Source organism: Drosophila novamexicana, unplaced genomic scaffold (assembly GCF_003285875.2).
Source record: "Drosophila novamexicana strain 15010-1031.04,08,12 unplaced genomic scaffold, DnovRS2.1 tig00000463-arrow-arrow-pilon, whole genome shotgun sequence".
In the NCBI taxonomy this organism is placed as follows: Eukaryota; Metazoa; Arthropoda; class Insecta; order Diptera; family Drosophilidae; genus Drosophila; species Drosophila novamexicana.
This window is the reverse complement of record NW_020824807.1, coordinates 679-12,507: the sequence shown is the minus strand read 5'-3', so window position 1 is coordinate 12,507 and position 11,829 is coordinate 679. Positions and strand designations below refer to the sequence as shown.

General features: G+C 46.0%; 2 protein-coding genes and 1 long non-coding RNA gene across 4 annotated transcripts; 2 read left to right on the top strand and 1 right to left on the bottom strand.

Moving 5' to 3' along the window:
• The first annotated feature begins 209 nt into the window (after positions 1 to 209).
• Positions 210 to 5,284, top strand: LOC115761217 (protein artichoke). The gene is made up of 6 exons (XM_030702907.1): positions 210 to 325; positions 502 to 661; positions 714 to 1,077; positions 1,404 to 1,693; positions 1,748 to 1,894; positions 1,958 to 5,284. The coding sequence occupies exons 1-6, from the start codon at positions 210 to 212 to the stop codon at positions 5,045 to 5,047; spliced, it is 4,167 nt and encodes a 1,388-aa protein (XP_030558767.1). The 3' UTR covers positions 5,048 to 5,284.
• Positions 5,285 to 5,439: 155 nt separating this feature from the next.
• Positions 5,440 to 8,221, bottom strand: LOC115761183 (prostatic acid phosphatase). Of its 2 annotated transcripts, none has more exons than XM_030702847.1 (6): positions 7,832 to 8,219; positions 7,662 to 7,760; positions 7,367 to 7,606; positions 6,853 to 7,302; positions 6,283 to 6,541; positions 5,440 to 6,145 (listed from the first exon to the last, which is right to left on the bottom strand). In XM_030702847.1, the coding sequence occupies exons 1-6, from the start codon at positions 7,979 to 7,981 to the stop codon at positions 6,036 to 6,038; spliced, it is 1,308 nt and encodes a 435-aa protein (XP_030558707.1). In that variant the 5' UTR covers positions 7,982 to 8,219; the 3' UTR covers positions 5,440 to 6,035. The 2 variants fall into 2 exon arrangements, 1 of the variants encoding a protein (XP_030558707.1); XR_004017730.1 differs by having other exon boundaries at positions 6,063 to 6,145; positions 6,213 to 6,541; positions 7,832 to 8,221.
• A 271-nt stretch (positions 8,222 to 8,492) lies between these two features.
• LOC115761184 lies at positions 8,493 to 8,987 on the top strand. Its single transcript, XR_004017731.1, has 2 exons — positions 8,493 to 8,598; positions 8,666 to 8,987. It is a non-coding gene; the product is annotated as an uncharacterized LOC115761184 (long non-coding RNA).
• Positions 8,988 to 11,829: the final 2,842 nt, after the last annotated feature.

Sequence of the window (11,829 nt, the reverse complement as noted above, 5' to 3'; positions counted from 1 at the left end):
GGGTCTGGAATCTTCGGAAGATATGCCGAAGATAGCCCTTCTTTCGCTTGTTTTATATGTGTGAATAGAAGAAAGTGCGACTGTTTGTGACTGGTTTAAAGGGTACCTACTCGTCAGCACTGCCGACTGGAGAGGTCTTGCTCCAAACAAGTTTTCGCTTTGGTAATAAGTGTTACTAAATGGAAAATCAATCTTTAGCTGCAGCGAAAATGGAAACGTGGAAACAGATGCTGTTGGTTTTGAGCTTTCTGTGCTGCTTGAACCGACGCAGCGAGGCCTGGCGACCATGTCCGGAGCTCAGTCCCGCCTTGCGATTGCCATGCAGGTGAGTGAAAAAAATAACTGACAGACAAACGGAAGGACGGATGACAGACAGACGGACGTACGGCAAATTTCCGCTTGTTGTTATTTTAATATCTGCAATTTGTGAGCTGGCTTTGTTTGCGTTCAATCAATTGCGATTGACGACAATTACTTTTACAATTACAACAACAATTACAGATGCAATGTTGTGCCTTTTGCGGCAACTGGTCAGCTCGGCGCGGTGGCCATGGACTGCGATCGGGTTGTCTTCCACGGCGATGCGCCGCAGTTGCCGTATGGGGCGCCCATCGTGGCGTATACGCAACGGCACAGCGGACAGCAAACGTTGCCAGCACAGGTGAGTTAACTCTGTTCAAATCAAAGGGGAGTCAATGACCCAGTCTTTGCAGACATTCGGTCAGCTAAAGCTGCCCATCGAAGAGCTGGATCTGTCCAACAACTTGATACGTCGCATACCGGAGAAGGCCTTTGACGGCTTGAAGGATGCGCTGAACGAACTGCGTCTGGCCAACAATTTGCTGGGCGATAATCTGAATCCCATATTTTCGACGGCAGAGCTGCACGCTCTCAAGAACCTGCGCCTGCTGGACCTGTCCGGCAACAAGATCAAGCTGATTGAGGAGGGTGTGCTCAAGGGCTGCATCGATCTGAAGGAGTTCTTTATGGATCGCAACAGCCTCACGGCGGTGCCAATCAATTCGCTCAACGGACCCAGCGCCCTGAAGCACCTCTCCTTGCGCCAGAATCACATAGGTAAACCATATTTAACATATATCTTTTACAACCTAGCTCCAGTTGGTTGGGAAAGGGTCACGAGAAACCACGAAGCTGGCTGTGGCTTATCCAGCTCTGATAGTCAAACGAAAATGAGAGGGTATATCAATTTACAGGCAGACGGCTGACTTGACCAGTTCGTCGACCTGAGTTGGTCGACCTTAGTTGGTCGACCTTAATTGGTCGACCTGTGTTGGTCGACCTGAATTTGGAGATGCTTCCTTCTGCCTGTTACCCGTTTTAAATGGATTCAAGGCCCAATCAAAGCACATTCAGTTGAACTAATCCCTTTTGCTGTTTCCCAGCTACGCTCCAACGGGATTCCTTCAGCGCCCAGGCCCAGCTGGAGATAATCGATCTGCGCTACAACATTTTGCGCAGCATTGATAGCCAGGCTTTTCACGGGCTGCGCAAGATACGGGAAATCAAGCTGGCCGGCAATCGGCTGACCAATCTCAACAGCGATGTCTTCGAGCAGCTGCACACGCTGCAGAAGCTGGATCTCTCCGAGAACTTCTTCAGCCAGTTTCCAACCGTGTCGCTCGCCGCGATTGCAGGCCTCAAAGCGCTCAACCTAAGCGCCAACATTCTGCAGGTAAGAAATATGTTCTCCTGATTCGATTTGGTTATTAATTTGGCGCATTGCTAGCAACTGGACTACACCCACATGCAGGTGGTGAGGTCCCTGGAGAGCCTGGACCTGAGCCGCAACAGCATAACCAGCATTTCGCCGGGCACATTCCGCGATCAGAGCGCACTCAAGTATCTGGATCTGAGTCTCAACTCGCTGCGCACGGTGCGTAAATATTGAAAAGTAAAAGGAACAATTAACTAATGGGGTTTGCTCCCTTTTCTCCAGATTGAGGATGACGCCCTGGAGGGTCTGGAGAGCCTGCAGACACTGATCATTCGGGATAACAACATCCTGCTCGTGCCGGGCAGCGCGTTGGGCCGCCTGCCGCAGCTCAGCTCCCTGCAAATGGACTACAATCGCGTCGCAGCGCTCTCTGCCGAAATTCTGGGCTCCGTGCAGGCTGGCGACATTACGACCTTGTCCCTGTCACGGAACGTCATACGGGAACTGCCGCCCGGCAGCTTTCAAATGTTCAGCAGCCTGCACACGCTCGATTTGTCGGGAAATTCCTTGGTGCTGGTCAATGCGGAGACCTTTGCGGGCCTGGAGGGCACCTTGATGCAGCTGCAGCTGGCGCAGAACAAGCTCAGCGGGCTGGGCAACGCGCCGCTGGCGCTGCCCGAGCTGCGTGGCCTGGACCTGAGCGGCAACGGCCTCGGCGAGCTGGCGGCCAACATCTTCGAGGACCTGGAGAATCTGCAGGCTCTGAATTTGAGCGGCAACCATTTGTCGCCGTCGTTGACGCCGGCGCTCTTCCGGCCATTGACGCGGCTTCAGGTGATCGATCTGAGCCAGTGCCAGATTCGCCAGCTGAGCGGTGATCTCCTTGCCGGACTGCAGGATCTCAAGCACATCCATCTGGCGGGTAATCAACTGCAAGAGCTGCAGGACGGCAGCTTTGTGAATCTGTGGAACATCAGCTCCATCGATCTGTCCAATAATCAAATCAACTCGATCCGTGCCGGAGCCTTCGTCAATGTAATGCAGCTGAAGCGCTTGGATCTGCGCGGCAACCGGTTGTCCGCGTTCAAGGGCGAGTTCTTCAACACGGGCACGGGCATCGAGGAGCTGGACATCTCACACAATCAGCTCAGCTATCTGTTCCCTTCCTCCTTTCGCATACATCCGCGTCTGCGAGAGATTCGTGCGGCGCACAACAAGTTCTCGTACTTTCCCGCCGAGCTGATCGCCTCGCTGCAGTATCTGGAGCAGATTGATCTATCGGACAATCAGCTGAAGACCGTCGAGGAGCTGGACTTTGCAAGGTTGCCGCGTCTACGCATGCTGCGCCTGGCGCACAACCAGCTGGACATGGTCAGCGAGATGGCCTTCCACAACTCGACCCAGCTGCAGATCCTGGACCTCTCGCACAACAGCCTGGATCGCATTGGCGAGCGCACCTTCGAGGGCCTCGTGCGTCTCGAGCAGCTAAATCTGGAGCACAATCGTCTGGCCGAGTTCTCCGACAGCGTCTTCGAGCACTCCAAGCTGCACATGCTCGAGAACATCAACCTGGCCCACAATCGTTTTGAGTATGCGCCGCTCAAGGCCCTGCAGCTGCGTCACTTTTTCGTCTCCTCGGTGGATCTCAGTCACAATCGGATCCGGGAGCTGCCCCGCGACGACAGCATTATGGTGAACATCAAGCGAATCGATCTCTCCTACAATCCTCTCAGCGGGCAGGCCGTGCACAATGTCCTCAACGAGCCGAAGACGGTGCGCGAACTCAATCTGGCCGGCACGGGCATCGAGGAGCTGCAGCTGCTGGAGACGCCCTTCCTGCAGTATCTGAATCTCTCGCACAACAAGCTGCGCAACATCAAGGCGGAGATCTTCCAACGTGTCACCCTGCTGGAAACTCTGGATCTGTCCAGCAATGAGCTGAAATCCCTAGACGATCTGTCGCCCGCCTGGCCGCAGCTGCAGGTGCTCCAAGAGCTGGACGTTTCCAACAATAGCTTCGAGCTCATCTCCCAGTCAAACTTCGCCCAGCTGGAGATGCTCCGGACGCTCCGGCTGAACCATTTGCCGCTGTGCAGCCGCATCGAGAAGCAGGCCTTCCGGCCGTTGCCCAATCTGGCCACGTTGGAGGCGTACGACTTGCCGCTCCTGGGCTATCTGGATCTGCAGGGCATCATGGAACTGCTGCCGGGCCTCGAGCAGCTGGACATTGAGGTCAAGGATGCGACCATAGGCAGCGAGCAAATCCAGCCACTCAAGCATCCAAGGCTCCGCTCGATCGGAATACGCGGCGAGCGCCTCAAGTCCATATCCTCCGGCACTCTGGCCGGGCTTCGGAGCAGCGATCTGACCATCAAGCTGCAGAATACATCGTTGACAGCGCTGCCCCCAGCTCTGCTCTTCCCCGTGCCGCGCTCCTCCCAGCTCCGACTGAACGTGGAGGGCTCCAAGATCGGCTCACTTGTGCCACAATTCCTCAACGCACTCGAGGATCGGCGGGCGAGCCTGCAGCTGCAGGGCTTGGCCAGCAATCCGATTAACTGCAATTGCGATGCACGCGCTCTGCGTCGCTGGCTGCCCAGCTCGGGCATGCCGGAGCTCGTCTGCCGCGAACCATCCTATCTGGCCGGGCGCAAGCTGATCGAGGTGGGCGACGATGAGCTCACCTGCGATCCGCGTCGCATGACATCCTCGTCCAGCTCCTCCACCTCCGCGCGTCCCTCCACTTCGCAGCTGCACAAGAACTCCGGCCAACTGTTGACCTCACGCACGGAGGAGCCGCTCATCATCTGGAGCCTGGAGCCCCCCACACAGCCGACGATCATGAAGATGAAGACAAAGGCGCCGCTCATGAAAGGCGCCCAGGCGCCGATCATCAGCAACGACGATACGCTCATCATTGGCATAGTCGGCGGCGTCGTCGCCTTCATAGCCATATTGATCATCATTATATGCATCATCCGACTGCGCATGAGCAATGCCGAGTATCAGCAGAGCGCCGCGATGATGGGCATGCCGACGGCCATGCAGCTGGGCGCCCACAATGCCGCCTACAATTACAAGAACGGAGCCACCGGGCCGGCGCTCTACGCCGTGCCGCCTTACCAGGCCAACTATGCCACATTGTCGCACAAGGCGCAGTCCACGCAGAATCTGACGCAGCGACAGCAGCAGCAGGTGGCCCAACAGCAGCAGGCGCAGCAGCAGGCGGCGGCGGTGGCCGCCTACTCGACCATGTCGCGCATGTCCTACTTCAGCGGAGCGGGCGCGCCGGCCAGCGCGGATGGCGCCGAGAGCCTGACGCATCATCACCAACCGTACATCATCTACTCGGACGACAAGGCATATAGATAGACACACAAATCTTCAGACACTCGTCTCGCTGTCTCATCCCAATCTCTCAGTCAGTCGCAGGTTCTACATGTTGTATGTATATAGACCTAGTTCATTCCGTATCTTAACATAATTAAGTCGACAAATCGCAAAAGCGTAATAAACAAATTATAGTATAATATTAGAAGCGATTCAAATTATAATTATTATCCTTTTTGCTGCTCGAAGTCGGAAGCTGAACCTTAAGCCGAGGCTTTGATTAAAGTTTCCTGGAATTGCAGCCTTAATAGTAAATTAGTTCTTATCTTTTCCAGTTGCGACTTCTTAAAATTGCATCTAAAAAAGAAAGATTTCTTGTCGAATTACCAGCTTTATTATTTTTGAGTTTCTTAATATAATACAACAGATGTTTGTTTTAATTTTGAGCACGTTTCTTTTTATTTTTTGCAGTTCACAAAAAAGTGGTTTGTACAACAAGATGTTTTCACAAAAGGCCTATACTCGTAAATGCAAATATATGCATCTATACATATATATATTTTTACTAATTTATATGATATATATAAGATGGGACACATGTAAATGTGTGCAAGAAACTTTCAGGGTAACCATTCACAGTCTTTGTTTTGTCATCGTTTAACAAAAGCAACAACAAGATCATATGAGCTTAACAATATACATTTACAATTGTCGCACGCAATGCGTACACAAACAATAAGCATTAATTAAAGAATTAATGACATTAAATCAAAATGAGGAGATATATAAAAGATCTGAAGCTGAGCAATAACTCGATCTAAATTTACATTTACAATTGTTGCACAAAATACGTACATATATGGAGCACAAACAATTATCGTACTTAAACAAATAATTAATGGCATTCAATCAAGGACAAGGGGAGATATATAAAAATAAGTGGCTAAAGCTGAGCAATAACTCGATCGTAATTCAGGAAGTTGACGTAGTCTTTCAATAAGCAACCCAGCCATCCCATCGATGCCATAATTTACGCCATTTGCGCATAGGAAGTGTGCATGTTGTAATCACGGCGACGATAGTAGATCATCAAGCCATAGCTGACGCAGAGCAGAGCGGCAATGATGCATATGAGAATGCCTGCAAGAATATATTTTTAATTCTAGTTAATTATCTGCTTAATTATTTAATACTTCAAATACTTAACATATTCATAAGGAACTATAGATACTTGTATGTATATTCTGCATTATCCCAGTTTTTCTATGATAACTTGCCTGTTGCTGCGCCCAAATTGGCCTCCTCGTATGTCATTGTCAGTGTGGATCGCTTGCACTCATCCGTCCAGTTCTCCGGCAAGACATCCTCATATAGTGCATACATCTTTGACAGCGGGCAGGATACACCGCAGCCAGGTATATACATTGGCAGCGGTTCGGCTGTCGTGTTTTTATAGAATACGGAAACCAAGGGCCTGTTGTTGTCATCCACACGCAGTTCGAACATTATGCACGCCGTGTACGGCGGACTGTGCAGCTGGAAAATGACAAAAAAAATAAATGGGAATTAAAACTAAACTGAAGCAATAGAATGATAAAATCACTCGGCACGCCGAAGATATGTGAATATGATACGAAAATATATTGAAAAGTGAAAATGTTTCGAAACAGAAACTCTGCCTGAAACAGAAAGGCGGACGTATGAAAAGACAGACGGACTTGGCTATCGACTCGGCCTTGATGATACTTATCTACAATACCATATATATAATTTATGTCTTCGGAGATGCCTGATTATTAGATCCTCTACAAGGCTTAAGCTAGTCATAATTGGTTATTTCCTTATACCTGAAACAGCTTGATGGTATTCAACATGTTGGCAATTGTGGTATCATGTGCGCTGTATATAAACACAGACCGATCCGGCGACAGTTGTTTCTTATGCTTGCTCTCCAAACGGGTAAGCACATCCTTGAGGAGCGGTCCGCCCTTTAGGCGTGCCAGCTGACGTGTGTAGGTATTTATGGAGAAGGCAAAATTCGAGACGTAGGTCAGGTCAGCGCCGCCGTAAACCTTCTGTGCCCATTCGGGCAGGGTTCGGTTGTACAGGGTTTCAATGAACAATGTGTTGTTGAAATATTGTGCATCCATAAATGACTTAATGGGCCGACCGCTATTTTGTCCCAAATAATCAAAGAGATCTTTGTAACGTGCCCACTTGGCCTGAAACTCGGCGGATGCCTTGAAGTTTTCCAGATAGTAGTCGAAGGCAGGACAAGGTGCCTTGGCAGCCAGAATCTGTTCAAAGTTTCTGATTATTATTTAACATATCTAACAAATTTAATACGTGAGATACACCTACCGGATCGTCCTTTTCGGGCACGGAATGCACCGGTATTGGCTGCCATTTGATCAGGGGATTCCAGACATCGTCGCCAACAGGCTCGTATAAGCCAGCCAAGTTGGACTGTGCACTCATAAGTGTGCGATCCACGTCCGTGGACTGAACAAAGACCTGCTCCCTGTCGTACCTGGCGTCCAACAATGAGCTGTAACGTTTTCGCAGCCATTTGCCCAGCTCGTAGTGTTGTTGCTTGCCACGCTGACAAATAATTATGAGTAAGACTTGTTGAATCACAGCCCGTACAAATACTCACATTTGTAAGTTGACCCCAGCCCGTGGGCCAGTATTTACGATTGTTCCACGGATCTGTTGGATACGGGTCGACGGGCATTCGGTCGCCATGTCGATATATCTGCATTGAAAAAACACTAGCATTAACCATATGGCACAAACTAGCATGCCCGGATATTGGCATTGACTTACCACATGCACGAACTTTAGCTCGCCTGGCAGGGTGGCCCGGACACTCTGAGCCTCCTCCTCGACATAGGTGGGGCGAAATGCATGGCCCAGATCGAAGCACGAGCAGAGCAAGACGAGGGCCTTGACACAGTAATGTGGGTACTTCCCCATCTTCGACAAAGGGGGTGCTCAACAAATTGGTGAATTGTTAAATAAAATGCTTTGTTGTGGCTGGCTGGTGCACTTTATGCACAAACGCGTTGCTCACCAGAGAAACAACTTGAAAGTAATATGGTTTAAGCAATTGCCATTGTTGTCCGACTGCCGTCGATATATTATTTCGAGCTGTGCTATCGATTAATTGTGAGTCGATAAAATAGTGTGACCAAATATTACAATATTTTCAGTTGACAAAATATATACTGAAAATTTGTTATTTTGCTATCAATTGATGATTTAAAGTACAAATTATACTGTGTTAAGAGTGTTTACATGGTGTTGTAGCTTTGTTTGCGAATCCCCCACATATAACATTTGCCATCTATATTGTAATTCGCTCTGAGTAACTGTTTTTTTTGCGTTGTATAGCACTTGTAAAACTATCGGTAACGCCCCATTCACAATATTGCGCTTCTGCGCCTATTTGACTACGTTGCCCATCGCTAGTAAAATATGACGATTGTATTTCACAAAAGGGGGCCTTCTGAGCGCAACAAAGAACTAAGTCGCAACAAGTTTTGCAATTCTATAACATTTTTGTATAACTTTTTGTTATGGCATCATTCGAGGTAAGATACATCTTATCGCCAAACGGGAGGCTGAGCCAATTAATTTGTTTTATGAGAACAATTTTAGCAGGACAAAAAAATGGAGGAACTCAAGCTTATATTGGAGAACCGCAAGCTCAGATTGGAGGAAGACAAGTTTGAATTTGAGAAAGAAAAATTTAAGAAAGAAGAAAGATTGGAAGAAAGAAGGTTGAATCTTGAGCGATACAAGATACTTTTCGAAAAATGTCAATTCGAAATAAAGAACAATAAAGTGTTATTTGACCTCAGGCATTTTGAGGATCAGTTATAATGGACATAAGACTGGATTCAAACTCTGTATCTCCATCATAGATTGCTCTCAAATGTGTCTCTTGATCTTCTAATAAAATGTGAAGTGGTCAAATCGATGATTTTATTTTTCTGTGATTGAAAATAATTGGTATTGATAGTTTTCTTTTCGAATTTTGGTACTTGCTATCGGAAAAGTATCGGTCACTTTCAAATGCATTTATTTATGGTTTTAAGCACGAAACTAAATAAATTTAAATGCAGAATTGCAAAAAATTAAATTATTTATTATCTACATTCATTTATTTTTGAATTTTAATTTATAATATGGGTAAACAAAGGGGTTGAAAAGTTAGGTTTTCACCATTCTTTAAATATCTTAATTCAAGGATAATGGCCCCGAAAACCGCATATACACGATTGAAGTCTATAGTTTCACCTAACCAATCTTGAAAAAATCATTAAAATCGATCAGCACGTTTTTAAGATATTTGTACTACAGTGCAGCAACCTCGTTGCTAGCCCCATACAAAATGACCGTAAAAAATCACCCTTGCACTTGAACCCTAATATCTTTTCTCAGGGATAATGGCCCTCAATGCACGGTATACCAACTTGAAGATACATGTTTAAGGAAGCTTTACGCATTAATTCTAAACAAATCGATCAGCCAGTTTTTTAGAAAAATAGCAAAATGTAAACACACCTCATGTTGTTCATTCAAAAGGCCTATCGAGCTACTAGCTCCAACGGGAACCGAACCACTGCTCGGAATCAGTGTTGAACAATGTTATACAGTATTGAGCGGGAACCAAATGAATTCAAAATACTTGTATATGGAAGAGAAATGCAGTAATATATGAAATAATTGTCATTTTACAATAAAACATTATCTTTGGTAAAATAGGCTGTTGCAAAAGACGACAACTATGCATTTAAGTAGTTATACACGTATAAAAACGAAAAGGTGGCAATATTTCAACCTTTATTATTATATTTTCCGATATAGATCGCGAATTATCAATCATTTTGCTTTTTACATCAAGAAAATCGTCCAGCCAGTTTTTGAGAAATTCGCATTCTTCTATTTTTCTTATTATACCCCCTGTTATGTAAGAAAAACTATCTGGCAGCATTCATCCTTAATATATTAATGTTAGGGGCTGCCAACTTAAGAAGAATGCTAACAAAAAGATGCCAGCTTGTGAAAATAAGTAAAAGTATACATGACGATGAATATTATGTAATCATGATATTTATATAAAATAAATATACATTCTACATCTTTATGTTAGCATTCTTCATAAGTTGGCAGCCCCTTTTGGTAAATAATAAGAGGTAGAATCACCAAACTTGACATATAGCTTCTAAAATAGAATATATATATGCATTTGATGTTGGAAGAAGAGGGTTCAGGGTATACCCTAGTCGGGAGCTCCCGACTAGAACCTCTTACTTGTTCTTTACTGTATTGATATTATATTTGAATTTTGTATTAAAAGAAATGTACTTTTTAAAATACTTTTATAGTCGTAATCACTACTTTTGATTTTCCCAGTGCAATACTAGTTTTTACAGTAGATGTATTGATATGGAAAGCGTTACCAATGTGTTCTTCTCGACTTGCAACATAAATACAGGGCATAAAATAGTTTAGTGCGCTTACGCTTTAACTAGATTCTCTGTTCAGTTTTTTTTTCCCTCTAAGCGATTATTTTTAATTTCTGTGATTGATTGCCCAGCTCCAGGTCCGAAGACAGGTTCAACGTGGTTATGTGTGTGCTTTCGTGTCGCTTACGAACGAGTGGAAGCCAAAAAGGTGTTGACAGAGGTTTGTTTGAGCTGTTGGGCGAAAATGAGGTTTTGTCATTTTAATTAATTTCCGTCTGTGTGCGCCACCTCAAGCATCCGACTTGAATAGTTGCGGCAACATTGCGGCAGTCATGTGCCAATTCATTAGGCCGCATCGCTCGGTCAATCAGCCTGCCGGCTACTAAGTAGCTAAACATGTTTCGGCAACCAATGCGATTAGCTGGCATCAATATGCGATGGCTGTAACTAATCACCGGTAACAAGCGGCAGCTACTAGGCAGCCGGCTAATTAACACAGAATGACCATTTGTTGCGCCTCTTAATTGTCCGGCACGGCGTGAATTCCCGCCCACAATGTGTCCTAGCTGAAGTTATCGTCCTCGTGGGACGCTCGTCGTTAACCCCTTTTTGCCAGTCAGCTGTTAAAAACATTAAACAATTCAACAATTTATAAGCAATTAGCAAATGTTGCCGGCCGACACGTTGCTGCATAATTAGGGAATTCAATTTATGTGCCCACCTTTTTGGTTCCCAAAAGGGTTCCGTCCTCTCTGGACGGCATGCACAAAATGTTGCTAATGATATTGCCGAGAAAGGGAAATGAATACCGCATAAGTGTAAGTTCCCAGTGTTGTGCCAAGATCTTAATTTATGTAGTAATAGGATTAATTATATATATAGTATTGAGGCGGCACAATGTTTTCTCAGAAATATGTAAGAGGGTCCCTAATAGGTTATATTTAAAGTCCTGGAAAAGAGATCAGTGCGAAATCTGTGCATCTGTTAAAGGTTTTAACGTCTGTCTGGGATTTCAGATGTATTTCTTAAAAATGTTTTTATTATTGTATTTCCCTGTATTTCCTTGCGTTAAGTTAAGGTAAGGTAAATAGGCAGACCCTACATTAATATTTAATTCCAGTACATAGATTTCTTTTCTTACAAATCAAACTTTTTATGTCGCCGCTTTGATTTGATTTCCATAATTGTCGTCTACAGAATTACCGTCACAGTTTTTTGCCAAGACTTCAATTTATCGGCGCTGCCGGCATTGCCGTCCGCTGAGACTCGTATAATACCTGGCGGCTTAGAGCACATAACTTGGCCATCAGGTGCCAGTTGGAAACGCGGAAAAGCCAGCCGAGAAACGAA